Genomic DNA, 16,163 nt, shown 5'->3' on the forward strand with positions numbered 1-16,163 from the left:
TTCCCCAAAGGAAGAGAGCAGTAGGTCAAACTCATTTGTTTATTCATTCATTCAACAAACATTTATCTCTCATAAGGGGCCTTTTGTTTCCAGCAAGGGACGGATCCTGCCTTTCCGGTAGCAGGAGCATTCCACTGCGTAGGGGCCCCCGGGTTGCCGGACTCAGCGAGACCACATCACCACTGGAAAGGAAGGATCAGGCTCGGGAGAGTCTCTCAGACCAGCATTCCAACGGAGGCAGTGCCTTTACAAATTCAAGGAAAGAAAAGCGAGGAGGGAGAGAGAAGTGATCTAAAATTGGGGTGGGAGTGGTGGAATGAGTGAAATGTGTCTGCGAAGGGAAAACTGGGGACTCCTACACCTCAGAAGAGCCGTTCTCCTCAACCGGAGGCCAAACCAGGCCCCCTTTCAAAGAGTCTGGTTTGCTGGTTAGGAAGGAGTTTTTCCCCTAGTAAGGTTTTCTATGTTCATATACAAAGGATATCCCGAAACGATGCTGCCAATGCACCTAAATCAGGCTTAAGTGTTGAAGAGTGAAAGCAGGTCTAGATGGAGAAGAACGAGAACAGAAACAGACCATGGAGACAATGTTACGATGTTAGCCCAAGTTTGCGAGAAAACCCTCATGTGAATCACAAAAATAACAGGCAGGAAAGGGTTGAGTGGGTGGGATGTGTCCCTAAAAACCCTTGAGCAGAAAGCAAAGACTGCTGGTAGCACGGACCAAAAGGAATTTGAAGGAGACAACCGCATAAATTGGGCACCAATTCGGGCTGAAACGAATAGGCCGAGAGAAGCACGGGGGTGATCTTCCCAGGTTAACCGAGGGACTGGAGAAAGTGGGATTTGGCTTTGCTGGAGGGTGGGTGTTGCCAGAGGGCGGAGCGGGGCGCCTGAGTCCGCCCCGGCGGGAGGGGAACGAGTTAGGGCGGGGGCGGGGCCTGGGCCTGCGGGCCCGGGCGGGCCGGGGGCGGAGCCCAGGTGATGTCGATACACAAAGAGAAGGCACCCGGAGGCCGCGTCCCCGCCCACTGACGTGTCGTCCGGGCGGCCGCTATAACCCGCAGCTCCCAAGCTGCTCCAGAGTCGCGCGACGTTGCCGCCGTGGAGCACTGTGTTTCTGATCCCCGCCAGTAGCCCCACCACGCGTTCCCGCACACTCGCACCTCCCCCTTGAGACAGCAGACGCCGGACGATTGGGGGGGCAACTTGTCATTTCTTTTTTTATTAAGATTATTTTTCCTGCCTATTGGGGTGGTTTTTTTGTGTGTGTGTTTTTTACAATTTTTGTTTGACTGAGAAAAACCCACAGAAGGTGTTCCTGTGACATTCCGAGTTCAGGAGCGGAGACCACTGAGGTAACCGCGCGGGGTTGTCTGTGAAAAGGGCGCGGGACCCGGGCGGGAGTGGGGGAGGGGCGTACGGGAGGGGCAGCGGCAGGCGGAGGCAGCTGCGAGGGTCATTTCCTCCCCGACGGGCGTTTGTGGTCGGCGGGCCCGCCTTCGACCCCAGCCCACAGAGGATTAGCCGCCCTCCACGCAGGGGAGGGGCGCAGCGCAGCGCTGGGGGCCGCGTGCCCGCCAGGAGTGGAACTGCATTCTCCCGTTGGGGGGGGGAGGGGAGGCAGGCCGCCCCGCGGGTCTGCTGCGGCAAGTCTTGAGGCTTGCATCAATAAAAAAAATTAAGTCCGGGTGGAGGTAGGGTCTGGAATTTGGGGGAGTAGAGGCGAGCTCGGGCTTTTATTGTAGCAGAGGCCACGATTGGGGAAGACGGGCCGGGAACGTTTGACAATCGGCGATCGATATTGCATCAGTTTCTTTTCCGGGCATAGGAGGGGCCATTCGGCGAGGCACTCGCTAGCCAAATGCCAGTGGACGAGTGTGCTCGAGGGCACGGGCGTGCTCGTGTAAACAAACCCGCTGAGCGCCTGGGAACTGGCGTTCTCCCCTGCTCGGCAGAGGACTTGTCAGCCTTTCCCGCCCCCTCGAGTCGGCTAACTGCCGCAGAGGCACCTCTCCATCTGGGGACGGGTTACGCGGCACTACTATTGCAAATGCAGGAAACAAGGAGCTGTTCACCTAGGCGGCATGCACACCTATGCCTGGGTGGGCTGTGTGCCCTGCCTGCTTGTGCACGACTAAAGAGGCTGGGGGAGAGCAAAACCGAGCCCCCTGCGCTCCTTTCTCAGACTTGGAGTCACGGAGAGGGTGAATTGCTAAAATCCTCTGAGAGGCCTCGGGGTCCGGGGGCGCGGGCCTCGGCAGGCGCGGCGCCGCGTTGGGACCATCTTTGTTCTCGGCAGCTCGGCTGTCTGTACTTTTCCGCCCCTCGGTGCGCCCCCGCCCCTCGCGCTCGGCTGGTACTTTTCCACTCGCCTGGCCGAGAGTGAATAAGCCGTGCTGCGCCGCCTGGCGGCGTCACGTGACCTGGGCGGGGGGGGGGCGGGCGCTGCGGTCTTGACGCACCGCCTGTACCTTCGCAGGCAGCTGCGCGGGCCGGTTCACCAGCAAGGACAAAAGGAGCCCAGTGTTACTCGCAGCATCTGATTCCTCCCGGTTCCCAGCATGAAGAAAGCCGAAATGGGAAGGTTCAATATTTCCCCGGATGAGGACAGCAGCAGTTACAGTTCCAACAGCGACTTCAACTACTCCTATCCCACCAAGCAAGCTGCTCTGAAAAGGTGAGGTGAGAGTAGTTGTGTGCAGTTTTAAAAACGGGTAGATTGTAGGACTCTGCTTATGTTGATTTAACTTACTGGAGCATTTAGAGAGAGTATCCGATTGTCTCACTGTACTGACGCTATCTCGTGTGAAAGTCAACTCCTATTTAATACTCATTTAAATAAAGATGTATATCAACTAAAGGGCTGCTTTGCCTTAAAGCATTCCATTGTATATTTAAATCCAACTTAATTTTTTTTTTCCGCAGCCATTATGCAGATGTAGATCCCGAAAACCAGAACTTTTTACTTGAATCGAATTTGGGGAAAAAGAAGTATGAAACAGATTTTGTAAGTTAAAAATTAATAATTCGTGTGTGTGTGGCATTATGGAGTAAAAGAATAGTTTTACTTTTAGATATCAAATCTAACTTGCCCAAAGCTGGTTTTCTCCGTTTAATTATTGTTATATGTTTGGTTATCGTTTTCCCTCTATGTAGCATCCAGGTACTACTTCCTTTGGAATGTCAGTATTTAATCTGAGCAATGCGATTGTGGGCAGTGGAATCCTTGGGCTTTCTTATGCCATGGCTAATACTGGAATTGCTCTTTTTATGTAAGTATGTGTAAGTAGTGAGTCTGCCATGCAGGGCAGTTAATATGATGATACAACTTATTTTGGCTCCAGAGACTGAATTTACAGTTAATGTAGTTGACTTAAAAATTATTTGCTTAAAATTTAATATTTGAGAAATCAACAAATATCTTTATTTTAGTATCTAACTGCATGATATCAAGAAAGCCAATTAGGAAAAAATAGGACAATAATTAAAACTGATAATTAAGCCAGAAGTTTTTAAATCAATGGGAATAGTTAAAACAGTTGTGACAGGGGCTGGAAATTTTTTTTTTAAATACTATTGATAAATCCAGGGTAGTTAGAAATTTTGTTGCTGGAAATTTTTTTTTTAATACTATTGATAAATCCAGGGTAGTTAGAAATTTTGTTCTGGCAAAATCAGAAGCAAACTATTAATAAGCATAGTACTTCCAAATGAGCTTGGTAAATTGACAGTCTCCCCAATGACCTGTGGCCCCTTACATGCATAAAGAAAACAACTAAATTTTAAATGTATAGAGAGTGTGTTCAGGTTAGAATTGCCTAACCTGAAATATGTTTTACTTTAAGAAAAGTGAGTCATAAAGCAACTGAAAAACAACCCGTGTGTTTTTTTACTTTTTAAATATTTATTCCAGATCTGTGTGATTGCCACATGTCATAGCAAAAGTTAATATTTTAATAAATACTTGTTTAAAATCTTGTTTTCTTGTCGAGTTAGAATTAGTTCCTCCTGTGCTTTCTAGCATAAATATGTAGAATAGAATTTTAGAGCTATAAAAGACTTTAGAGCAGTGGTTCTTAGCCATTGTGGGGTCACTGACCCTTGGAGAATATAATAGAAAAGTTTAGACCTTATTTCAGGCAAAAAGCAAAAATACATGTAAATTTGGGCAAACATTTTCAATGATGTTTATGTCTTAGTTTAAGTTATTTTGGGCCCCTGGGTAAGGCAATTTCTGTGGAAGATAGTGTGATTTTGTTGTGCAGATGAAGAAACCACACATGCCGATAGCACAGAATTGTCGCTTTGTGACAGATGTACTTTAGTTAGCTGACTGGTGCCTTCTACTCAAGTTATTTTCTTTAGCAGAATACAATGTTCATGAAAAGAAAAGCAGACCTTTGCAAAGTTCTGCTTTGTGACATTCCGTGCTGAAATTAAGCCCAGCTTTGAGCATTGGAAGCTAGCATTCAGTCAGCTTACTTCATTAGCATGAAGCTTTTTGAGACCTCTTACTAATATGAAGGACCAAAAATTTACATAGAAAGGACCTTTGAGTTTTGAAGTTTTTAATGGGGAACTTGAATGCTGTCATTGTTAAATATTTAAAACTCTTCCTAACTCTTAGTATAAAAACTGGAGGCAGTTTTTAAGTGGGGTTATAGTGCAGAATTTACATGAGGTAAAATGGCATCTCTGTTTCATAGTGAAAGCAAATCTGATGTTAGCCTTGCACTTTGGAAATTATTTATACTTTAATAAGGTGTGGGTGTTTGATGATTAACCATTTTAAGAAATGGATAAATAGTATCAAGAGTGCTTCAAGTGAGTTTTTAATCTGTCAGTATTTTACAAGGTGTATTTAGAGGTAAAGAGGTACATGGGCCAAATGCCACATGGCTGCCACAGCCTAGTTAAACAACTGTAGGTAACTTTATTAAGTAGAATCAATCTAGAGGTTGAAAGTGACTTCAAAGGTTATTGAAGTCCATTCATTCCTCAATTGTCATTTCAGTGTAAGAAAGGAGGACAGAATTTGTCAACACACTTTGAAAATTGTTTTTGATTAAATCAACAGCTTTAGTTTGAGGCAAGGCTGTGACAGTGACACTTTCCATCTCAGATTAAACCCCATAAAACTTTTGGCATTAGAATGGCAGCTCGATGTCACCACCTATGTTTAACTGACAGACATCAGTTTCTTTGTTAGACTTTACATGGTACGGTATTCAATTTGCCTGTAAAAAATCATGAAAATGTAACATATCTTCTTGTTTGCAGAGTTTTCTGTGAGTTTCCTTGATTTTGATTTTGTTCCTTTTACTAAAAAGAAATTCATATATTTCTTGGCTTGCCTGGGAGTAGGGGAATAGAACTCTGGAATAAGAGAACTTGTGCTCTAAAGGAAAACTAAGCGACATTAGGGAACCTTTAGTCCCTCTCTGCTCCACCCCACCCCCACCCCCATTCCAGGGAGGAGACAACCCAGACAGTTGGACTGATAGCACAGGCATTGTTTAACTTTGTGACAATGCAGAGTCTGTATTCCACATCATGGGGTGCAGTATAATATATTGTCACATTGATTACTTACGATTTGTGCTCAGTTGCATTTCAAAAGTACCTTGTAGGCTGGGTTTACTGGCAGGTATTACCACCATTTTACAGGTAAAAGGAACTATTAAAGTGCAGAGAAGTGGCAAGTATACAGATAATTATTGCGGTGCCAGAATCAAATTATAAGTCTCATAACGCTACCACTTAAAAGTTTAGCTTTCCAGTGTCTCCTGGCATGATTGTTCAGTGGTTAAAAAAACCTGCTCTTACCAATACTGTAGACCCTATTACCAGAGACATGATTCAAGATTTTAATGCCAAGTAAGAGTAAGTCGACCCTCTAACCGGGAGGCATTCTAACACAAGAAATATTAGGACAAATTCCATATTTAATGTTTAAGTAACAACCAAAAAGTATCGTCTTTAAATAGAGCTGCACTTGTTTATAACCATATACCTTTTCTTTCTCTCATCAGAATTCTCTTGACATTTGTGTCAATATTTTCCCTGTATTCTGTTCATCTCCTTTTGAAGACTGCCAATGAAGGAGGTACAGTAGCATGCTTGATATTTTTAAAACAATTATGCCTGTCATGATTTTGTTCCTCTTATAAAATATTTGCTTCATGCTGCTGTGTTCTTCAAATGATAGGGTCTTTGTTATATGAACAATTGGGACATAAGGCATTTGGATTGGTTGGAAAGCTTGCAGCTTCTGGATCGATTACAATGCAGAATATTGGAGGTAAGACTGTTTTAAAAGGCGATTTGGGTAGACTTTTTGCTCTTTGTATAACACAGAGTAGTGACACCTTAACTTTCGGTGTCGCGTGTCACATTTTGCACTTGTAATGGTATAATTTTGTTTTCCTCCAGCTATGTCAAGCTACCTCTTCATAGTGAAATATGAGTTACCTTTGGTGATCAAGGCATTAATGAACATTGAAGATACAAATGGGTAGGTGCTAAGTAAGGTTACTCATAAGAAACAATTAAAATCTAAAATAGTTAGATACATTTTACCAAAGTTGACTACAAAGTGACTATTAGTAAATTATTTTTCATAAATGTTGAAACTGACCAAGAAGTCCCAATTTAACTTTTTTCTTTATATTTACTCTCTAAGAAGTTATACCTCCTTCGTTGGGGGTGTATCTTATTCAGCTATAACTTCTTGGAATTACAACTGCAACTTTGAATTATGTTAAAAATAGTTCCTGTCTGATATTTGTAACTTTGAAATTCTTAAAACTTAATTTATTTAAAATGAGTAATACCAGAAAATGTATAGCTATACTGTGAAAACCTTATCCTTCTAGCAAAGTTATTCATCCCAATGGACTAACAGGTTTTTATCTAAAGTAAACATGGGGGAAAATAATTTACTTCCCCACTTAATTGCAGCTCATTATTTCAACGAGGTGTGATTATCGCCTTGCTTTAGATATTTATTTTAGTAAGCTGATCTTTAGATATATTCTGTAGGGTCTTTGTTGCTGAAGTGAGTGGAGTAGAATTCACAGGGCAATTAGAATTTGAAAACAGTGATTTAAAAGGGTATAATTGATTACTTAAAAAGGACAACTATTGCTAGAACTCTTAGGAGACATGGTTAGTATTTTCTCTTAACTTCAGAAAGGGATCTTTTGACTATTTTTGGAGTTAAGATGGGTCAAAATGTTAAAATGTATTCTTGACAACCTGGAATAAGTCCTGATTTGGGGGATTGGGTTTTGTTGTTTTGGTTTTGCCCATGTATTTTATCTAAGTGTGAAAAACTTTTCTCGAAATGTGTAATGTGTATGTACATTTGCTAACAAATGTCTGAAAGAAACTTGTTTTAAAATTTTCTCATTTCTAGCATTAAAAATTGCAAGCTAAAGCTATGACAAAGTTGGTGTACAATTTTTCTAAAAATGCTTGAAGATAAGATTACTGGGTTAACAATGCCTCTTTGTTCCCTACATTAATAGCAAGTCTTTAAGAAGTATTTTATGTTATGAAACAGCTGGCAGCTTTCCCAGAGCAAACAGTGGGAAAAAAGTTATACTGTTTCATACCCTATTTCTAACCTGAGCTAATACTCATCAAGTGTAGAAAGTTAGACATTTATTCTTATCTGTAGGCTTTTTGAATAAGTGATCTTTCCAAACCTATCATTTTTGTGTGTATATTTACAGTATTTCTATAAAATGAGCCCTGTGAAAAGATGTGTATGTTATTCTGAGGATATCTGTGACTGTTTTTGACCTTTGTTTTTCTTTTCTTACTTTAGATTGTGGTATCTGAATGGTGACTATTTGGTTCTGCTGGTGTCGTTGGTGCTCATTCTTCCTTTGTCACTGCTGAGAAATTTAGGTGAGCAAACCTCATCTCTAAAGAGAATTGAAATGAACCTCTCAACCAGCTAGTTGGTTTTCTCTTAAAGAAACTGGGAGCTAAAAAGCCCAGAAAAACATATCTTTTTGGGAGTTGCTGCATACAAACCTGTAGGTCTTCCAAAGTCTTGGCACGTTTGCTACCGAGGGCCCAAAATATTTCGTTGACATTTTATAGTGTCTTGTACTTTGTAAATATTAATACAGAATAAAAGGTTTTATTATTTATTAGCAGCTATTTTTATGTAATTCTACATCTTAGTATGTAAGAATTAGGAACTTTATATTGTAGTCACACTAAAGTCTTCCAAGCAGAACTGAGCTATTTAGTAGAGAAAATATACTTACCCTAAACTTGTTTTATTAAACTAACATTCATCTCTCCACCCCACCCCCCTGACATAGGATATTTGGGATATACCAGTGGCCTTTCCTTGTTGTGTATGGTGTTCTTTCTGATTGTGGTAGGTATAATTTTTCTTTAAAACTAGAGATTTTTTTTCATAAGCCGTGTCACATTATTCAGTTTAATAAATGCAAAATAATACTTTTTCAGGTGATTTGCAAGAAATTTGAGATTTCTTGTCCTTTGGAAGTTGCTTCGATAATTAGTGATTTAGTAAATAACACCCTCACACGGCCAACAGCCATGGCATTTAACATAACTGATGGTGATTCTTGCAGACCACGTTATTTTATCTTCAACTCACAGGTAACTAAATATAATCTTCATTTTCTGAAAGGAAGATTTTTAGGGAATAAAAGAGGGAAACCATCTGCTGGAAATTTTAAAATAACTCCCAAGGTTTAGGGAGGAGGAGTAACAGCAATAGCTGCTCTTCGGAAAACGTGATTACCTTATTATTGAGGACTAAGAAGAATTGGGTTGTGTCTTAAAATAGATTAAAAAATAATCATGATGTTAATAATTGACACATTCAGAAGTTAGGATATTGATCACATGTAGTGAACAAATTAGAAAATTGGAAGCTAATTACGTAAGGGAAACTAATTATTTTAGTCTTTGATTCTAAGATTAGTTGATAAAAAAATTGCAAAACTAATAACACGAGTTTGTTACATTAGGATGTTGAATTAATTTTTACGTTTTTTGCAGACCGTCTATGCTGTGCCAATTCTGACCTTTTCGTTTGTCTGCCATCCTGCTATTCTTCCCATTTATGAAGAGCTGAAAGGGTGTGTGCTTAACCTATTTTCATAAATTTGTTGGAAAAATATTATTCAATTATTGCTATAACTACTGCTAAAATATCTTTTTATATTTTCCTTTGAATTTACATAGCCGCAGCCGTAGAAGAATGATGAACGTGTCCAAGATTTCATTTTTTGCTATGTTTCTCATGTACCTGCTTGCTGCCCTCTTTGGATACCTGACATTTTATGGTAAATAATGTTTGGTTTACCAAAAAAAAAAAATCACTTCGTGAAATGAAATTGATACATTGGTATATATGGTCTGTCACTTAAAAAAGTCAGTCTGTTTTAATATATTTCATTTGTGAGGAGAAATTGAATTCAGACCTTAGATTTTCCTATAGTATATTTAACCAGTAATTTCTAGAATTCAGTCAGGTTCAGAAGTATATCATTAATTATTTGCCATTTTTATATGATGTGCTTGCATCTAAGTTCATCCTGCCTGTCTCCTCTCCCATCACCTTCACATTATACAACCCACACACATACAAACTAAGCCAAACCATGAGATTTAGCTATTTAGCTCCTGTTGTTTTTAATGGGGGTCATGTGGCTAAATCTCTACTTGGTATTTAGAAAAATTTTCCTTCAATGTTATTTTAATTGCATTAACCCTAATTCCAAATTAATCTTTTTAGCCTCTTAGTTTATAGTCATTTTGTGAGTAGTTAATAACTTTGGTGAAAATTTTGCCACAAGTTAGATTTTTCTACGTAATCTCTAGAGAAAACAGTGCACTTTTGAAGTTTTTTGTTTTTGTCTTTTCCCTTAGAACGCGTTGAGTCAGAATTGCTTCATACCTACTCTAAAGTCTTGGAAACTGATATTCTTATTCTCATTGTCCGTTTGGCTGTGTTAGTGGCTGTCACCCTAACAGTACCAGTTGTTATTTTCCCGGTAAGTAATCACTTGCTCTCTTTTCAGTAGGAATGAATTTAAACATGAAGATTTGTGAGATTTACATCTAGGGGAAGAGTAATACTACTAGAGCAATACTGAGTTGATGGTGATTTTGAAGTGGCTTTTTTTTAATGCTTTGTAGATTTTCAAAGCATCCTAGGGCATTTTTTTCATAATTGAAGATATTAAATGATCTTTCAGTGTTCAGATGTTTAGAAAACAGTAGAAATAGGGACACAATTTTATTGTTTTAGCTATATCTTCTATTGTTTTTTTTCCCATTAAAAATGGGATTTTAATTTATCTTTATTTATTTTTGCAGATCCGGGGTTCTATAACTCACTTACTCTGTCCAGCAAAAGATTTTAGTTGGTGGCGTCATAGTCTCATTACTGTGTCCATCTTGGCATTTACCAATTTGCTTGTCATCTTTGTCCCAACTATTAGAGATATCTTTGGTTTCATTGGTAAGTTTTAAAAAATATCAGGGTTAATTCAAATATCAGGAATTTTATGGTTTAAAAAAATTAATGCCAAATAATTTACTGAATTTTAAGAAATTTAAATGTTCTTTTACAGGTGCATCTGCAGCTGCTATGTTGATTTTTATTCTTCCATCTGCCTTCTATATCAAGTTAGTTAAGAAAGAACCTATGAAATCTGTACAAAAGATTGGGGTGAGTAAAAGATCATGACTGTAAAAACAGTAATAATCTTCCAGTACTAGAAATTCTTTAGCTGATTTTAATATTAGTCTTTGTTGTACTTTCACTTTTAGGTTTCTAGTAAATGTTTCTATTACACTGCACAGATGAAAGATTAGGGGAGAGGAGGTGAAAGACAGCTCGCCATCTTATTGTGCTTAAGTTAATTGCAAGAAAGTTATTAGATATTATAGAGATAGAGTATAAAGATACTGCCTTAGCTTTCAACATTTGTTTAACCAGTATTTTTTTAGACTGCCTGCTATGTGACAGTCACTTACATGGGCCTTCAGAATATAAAAAAGGATAGGGTATTTAGTCCAGCAAGACAAACCATCTTCAAAGCAAACCTCATGGTATGTGTGGTAGGGGGAGGCTATTACTACATACACTTCAGAATACTATTATGTACTTTAAAGTATAATAACTAATTTTGTAAATGCTATAATATGTTAAGCACAAATGATCCTTATAGGGATATTTGGGGAAAAGGCCACTTCAGCCCTTACTCTCCACTACCATTCTAATCTTATTAAAGTTCTAAAATTGTTTATAAACCAACAACTGTCATCTTGCTTTACTCAAAGTGACAGTGATTGAAGGGTAGGACTAAGAAGAGTAAACCTACTACTGTCTCTTAGACCTCTCTCTGGCTTTGACTCAGGCTGTATCTTAGGATGATTTGGGTTTGATTTTGTGACTTAAATTTTTGCTTTAAAAAATGCAAAAAACCCAGGCTTATTCTATTTTATGAAGTAGTATATTTAGCAAAGAAAATTACTTTTCATTTGAGAGAAAGGAATGAAAATGAAATTTTGGAAGTTTTCAGAGATAAGTTATTTTGTATTATAGATGACCCCTTGATTACTTAAGACCATTAAATATCTTTAGCAAGGTAAAACTGTAGCTCATAAAGTATTATGGACGTAATTTTAGTAAGTATAAGCCTATTTTTAAAAATAGAAGAATGTTGAACATACGTATTTGTTCTTGCTGATCAGTTTTCTCTTTGTGTCCATTGCAGGCTATGTTCTTCCTGCTGAGTGGCATAGTGGTGATGACCGGAAGCATGGCCTTGATTGTTCTGGATTGGACACACAACGCTCATGGAGGCGGCCATTAACTGGCACCACTAAAACTTCAGTAGTCCATTTGATGCCAGTGTTGAGTTAACTCTCAACTATTATGAAATTTCACCTAATGTTTTTAGTTTTCACTTCCTTTTGAAGTGCAGATTCCTCGCTGGTTCTTCTGAGTGCAGAATAAGTGAACTATTTTTTTTTTTCTTTTTTTAAAGAAACTATTCTGTATGATAGAAATGGACATTAAGAACAAAACCACGAGTCTCGGGTTAACGGAAGTGACAATTTTATTCCATTCCAGAGAATGGACGGACTCTTTTATCAAGCCACATGTTTGGCTGTATCATTGTTTAACTTGGATATTTTATGATTTTACTTGAATGTGCCTAATGGAACCATTTGATGTGAGAAACAATTTTTAATTTACAGCAAAGTATTCAAATAGCATTGAGAAAAACACTATTTTTTTTGTACCAAAAATATTTAAAGACCTCAGAAGCACTATTTTACTTTTTAAAAATTGCTCTTTTTTTGGACATTGTCCAAAAATAGTAAATTCCATTAAAAATTTTTTATTGATGTTTAACAACAAATATTAGTATTGTGAAATGAATTGCCTTTTGTAGGCATAATAAGCCAAATAACTTTTTTTTTACCCAAAATGATTTTTAGAGAAAATGATGTAATGAAAAATTGTACCATGAATAGGAGCCTAGTTTTTTCCATTCAGACTTCACCGTTCAAGGATATTTAATTGATCATTGCTGTACCAAATCAGATGAACTTTGTTCATCACTTTTTTTCTCAGTCCCCAAATAATTTAGTTCATTAAGACAGGTATTTATGGTTTCAATATCTTAGAATGGAAGATAATGCAGTTATTTCTTTTGAAAGTAAAATAACTAATTTTGAGGTACCAAATAGTGCAATTGGGTAAAACAGGGTTTATTCAGTTGCATCTGTCTCCAGAGTTGTATTAACAGCTCTGGGCTTTTTGGGCCAGCCCTTTTTTGACATTGCTTCCAGCAGTGGAAAATGGGCATTTGATGGCTATAGGCCAAAACTTCTATCGAGAGTACAACTTTTCAAAATGTTCATCTACTACTGGAAGTGTGAATTACTTGATAATGTATGGCTTGGTCATGTTTATGTTTTGTCTACAGTAGAGGTCTAATCCACAGATACACCAATATTTGGTATGAGTTCTCTTCATATAGGCCACTGGGTTTCTCATGCAGTAAGATTTAAAAAAAAAACTCATTTGCACAGGATTGTCATCTCATTCTTGTACAACGTAGAATTATTTGTTTACATCCAACAAAGTGGTTAGCTAGAAAAAAACAGTGCAACCTGAGTGTAAGTAGTTGGTCCAACTGCATGTTCACCCTTCCATTTCAATTCCAGTTAGAACTGAAAAAATTGGCTTTAATAGCATTTATTGTACGTTAACTGTATGGTGAATATATTATTTTAAATTGTGGTACTTTGCTCATCAGGCATAGTGTCTAAAATCTAACAGATAATTCCATTAGTGGTTGAGGGAAGCAAATAATGGAATCATCAATTGGTCATCTGGCTCTAGGGTTTTCTCTTGAACTAAGCATTTTTAGTTTTAGGCAAGGGCCAGAAATGTGGCAGACATGGTTTTTGTTACACATTCTTGTATTATATGTGACTAGATTATAGACAAGATATGTCGGTCTGTAATTAAAGACCCTTGTGGAACTGGAAGACGTCTTGTAGTGCTACGTTGGGTGAAACCAATGGTCCATTTTTGTTTGTTTCTATGAAAATGAAATAATTGGGGACCATCTAGAAAGGCAGTGAGAAGGTGGATTCTACAGCACTGCTTACATTTAATTGGGCTTTTGGCACTCCCTTCAAATCCAGAACCTCACCTCTAGTTAAGACTAAGAATTGGCACTCCTACTTGAGTTCCTGAAAGAATTGCTGATTTTGTATCTAAGGCCTGTCAGGGAATACCAAGTAAAGAACTGTTGTCTACAGTTTACATTTCTTCATGTGTGAGGAGATACTATGCCAACCAGGAAGGAATGGAAAAAAAAAACACTTCTCATAGTAAATCCATGTGGGGAGGCTCATCCAATCCTCTTTGGCTGTTCGAGGTTCAAAATCAGCTGCCAAGGGTAAATTCCATTGCATGATTTTCTTGGAGCTATCTTATCTTGTCTGCCTTGAGGTTCCTAAACAGTGAATTCCCATTAATGAGCAGTCTTCAGTATTAAAACCACTGTCTTGTCACCTCATTTTGCATTACTGTCTTCCATGGATGTTTCAGTTATAACTGTAATGTTATTTATAGAACAGCATTAATCCATTAAAGCTAACCTGTTTTTCAATATTTATGATAATCTGTGTACATACATTGTCTATCCATATGTATTTGTAAATAGGTTGTATATAATTGCATAGGTCAGGTTTGGGTCTAGGGTTTGAGTGTATATATTCCTGTAAGTTTCTTAACTGCATTTTGATGAATTCAAATTATATATGAATTGTCCCAAAAGTACCTGTACAGAGATTTCGATATAAACAAATTGACAAATTGTGTGAAACACTGAAAATTTTAAATATTGTTTAAATTGTATTTGCAATAAACAGACTGGTTGAACATTTTTTTCATGAAAACTTGGTGCAAGTTCAGATCTCTTAAATTTTAAATAAGGTCTAGATTTTCAAAATGCAGTAATTATCAGAATGTGATCTAGTGTAACAAAATCAAATGTGATCTAGCATAATGGAAGACCTTTGAGAACCTGGGTATGTTTTCTGTATATAGTGTACAAATCCCCACTGTACTGTTAGAGGCCAACAAATTCAGGATGACTTGTTGGCAGAGTGCTACACCGTTTCAATGAAACAATGTATGTTTGTTTTAACTGAACTAAAATAAATACATGCTTAATCCTGAGTTGTGTTTTTTTTGAGGTGATGGAATCGGCAATGTCTGATGTACTTTTTGTATTGTAATTTACAGCACCTAGCATTTAGATCTATGTAATGATAGTAATTATAATGATGAGGAAGAGTGGTCAGGGAAAAAAGTTTCTTTTAAGTTCCTAAAGATCTTATATTAACAAAGTGTGAGGTAGAATGAAAAAAACTGCAACGGGTCATCTCAAGGATCCAGGTTTGGACCTGCTGTAAGGCCAATAGTGCATCAGAATCACCTGGAGAGCTTTTTGAAAATGTAACTTTCTGGAGTCATACCAGCAATAATCCAATTCCATCAGTCTGGAGGGCAGCCCATAATTTTCCCCCAGAAAGCTAGCCAGGTGATTCTTAATGCTCAGTTAAAAGGGTACTGAAATAGGCCTGGGAAGAGGTAAGATTGATTCCACTATGTTGAACTAGTTACCGCAAAGGAAGGACATGCTGGAGAGGAATTAATAGAACGACAAACGGGTGCATAGGTGTACCTGAGTGATGCCAGATATGGGGAGGGTTGCTAAGATGCACAGGATAATTCAGGTGTGGCCTACTGATAGCTTTAAAAACTTAGGACTCCTAAAGTGAGATCCCCAAAGCTGAAACAAAAAAGGCAGATACTGCAAAGTACACAGTAGGTGTGCTCGGCCGTGGTTCCAAAGGCAAGGCAACTTCTGCAAAATAATATCCCGTTAACTAATGGTGGTTGAATGGGAAGGAATTATTTGTGAGTAGAAAGTGCAGCAGAATTTTCAACAAATTGGAATTGAAGAAAGACTAGTGGAGTTTTAACTGAGAAGCTTTAACGGAGCAACTGCCATGTGCAACTAACATGCCCAGGGAAAAGGGGGTGGGGTTAAGTGTCAGACATGGGTTTTATCAGAATCTGATAAATTTAATTAAACCATTTAGAATTACTGAAATAAGAAAGCCAATTTATTAATCTAAAATTATAAATATATTTGTTGGGTAGGTCCACTCAGGAGATGAAAATACAGTTTTGTAAATATGCAGCCAGCTATTCACTATCGATATTTCCAGTGAGCCTGAAGAATATTCTCGAAACGTTTCTAACTAAAGAAGCAGAGCTGTTTGTCTTGAATTGGAAGTATTCTTACCTGGAGAATTGGCTTAGTTAAGTACGAAAAATCCATTTAAATTAGCGTAAGCAAAAATGGGAGCAGAGGGAGAGAATTTAGGAGATGGGATAACTGAGGATTAAAAGTTGGACAAGCGACTGGCTCTTAACAACACTGACGTGTTCATCAATTAAAGCTACAAAACTAATAAAATTCAAATTCCTTAAAAAAAAAAATAGATAAACTGGCTTCCAAAAGTTCAAACACTAGATTTGTTCTGGAGACATCCGTGAC

General features: G+C 38.2%; 1 protein-coding gene across 2 annotated transcripts; it reads left to right on the top strand.

The window, feature by feature from the left end:
- The first annotated feature begins 1,067 nt into the window (after positions 1 to 1,067).
- SLC38A2 (solute carrier family 38 member 2) lies at positions 1,068 to 14,773 on the top strand. 2 transcript variants are annotated; one of them, XM_039882216.1, is made up of 16 exons: positions 1,068 to 1,358; positions 2,483 to 2,680; positions 2,929 to 3,010; positions 3,160 to 3,275; positions 6,036 to 6,109; positions 6,212 to 6,304; positions 6,436 to 6,517; positions 7,835 to 7,917; positions 8,343 to 8,401; positions 8,494 to 8,649; positions 9,055 to 9,134; positions 9,241 to 9,341; positions 9,928 to 10,052; positions 10,378 to 10,522; positions 10,635 to 10,732; positions 11,784 to 14,773. In XM_039882216.1, the coding sequence occupies exons 2-16, from the start codon at positions 2,565 to 2,567 to the stop codon at positions 11,880 to 11,882; spliced, it is 1,509 nt and encodes a 502-aa protein (XP_039738150.1). In that variant the 5' UTR covers positions 1,068 to 1,358; positions 2,483 to 2,564; the 3' UTR covers positions 11,883 to 14,773. The 2 variants fall into 2 exon arrangements, with proteins under 2 accessions (XP_039738150.1, XP_039738151.1); XM_039882217.1 differs by lacking the exons at positions 1,068 to 1,358; positions 3,160 to 3,275 and having other exon boundaries at positions 2,500 to 2,680.
- Positions 14,774 to 16,163: the final 1,390 nt, after the last annotated feature.

This window comes from Pteropus medius, unplaced genomic scaffold, assembly GCF_902729225.1.
Source record: "Pteropus medius unplaced genomic scaffold, Ma_sr-lr_union100, whole genome shotgun sequence".
Lineage (NCBI taxonomy): Eukaryota > Metazoa > Chordata > Mammalia > Chiroptera > Pteropodidae > Pteropus > Pteropus medius.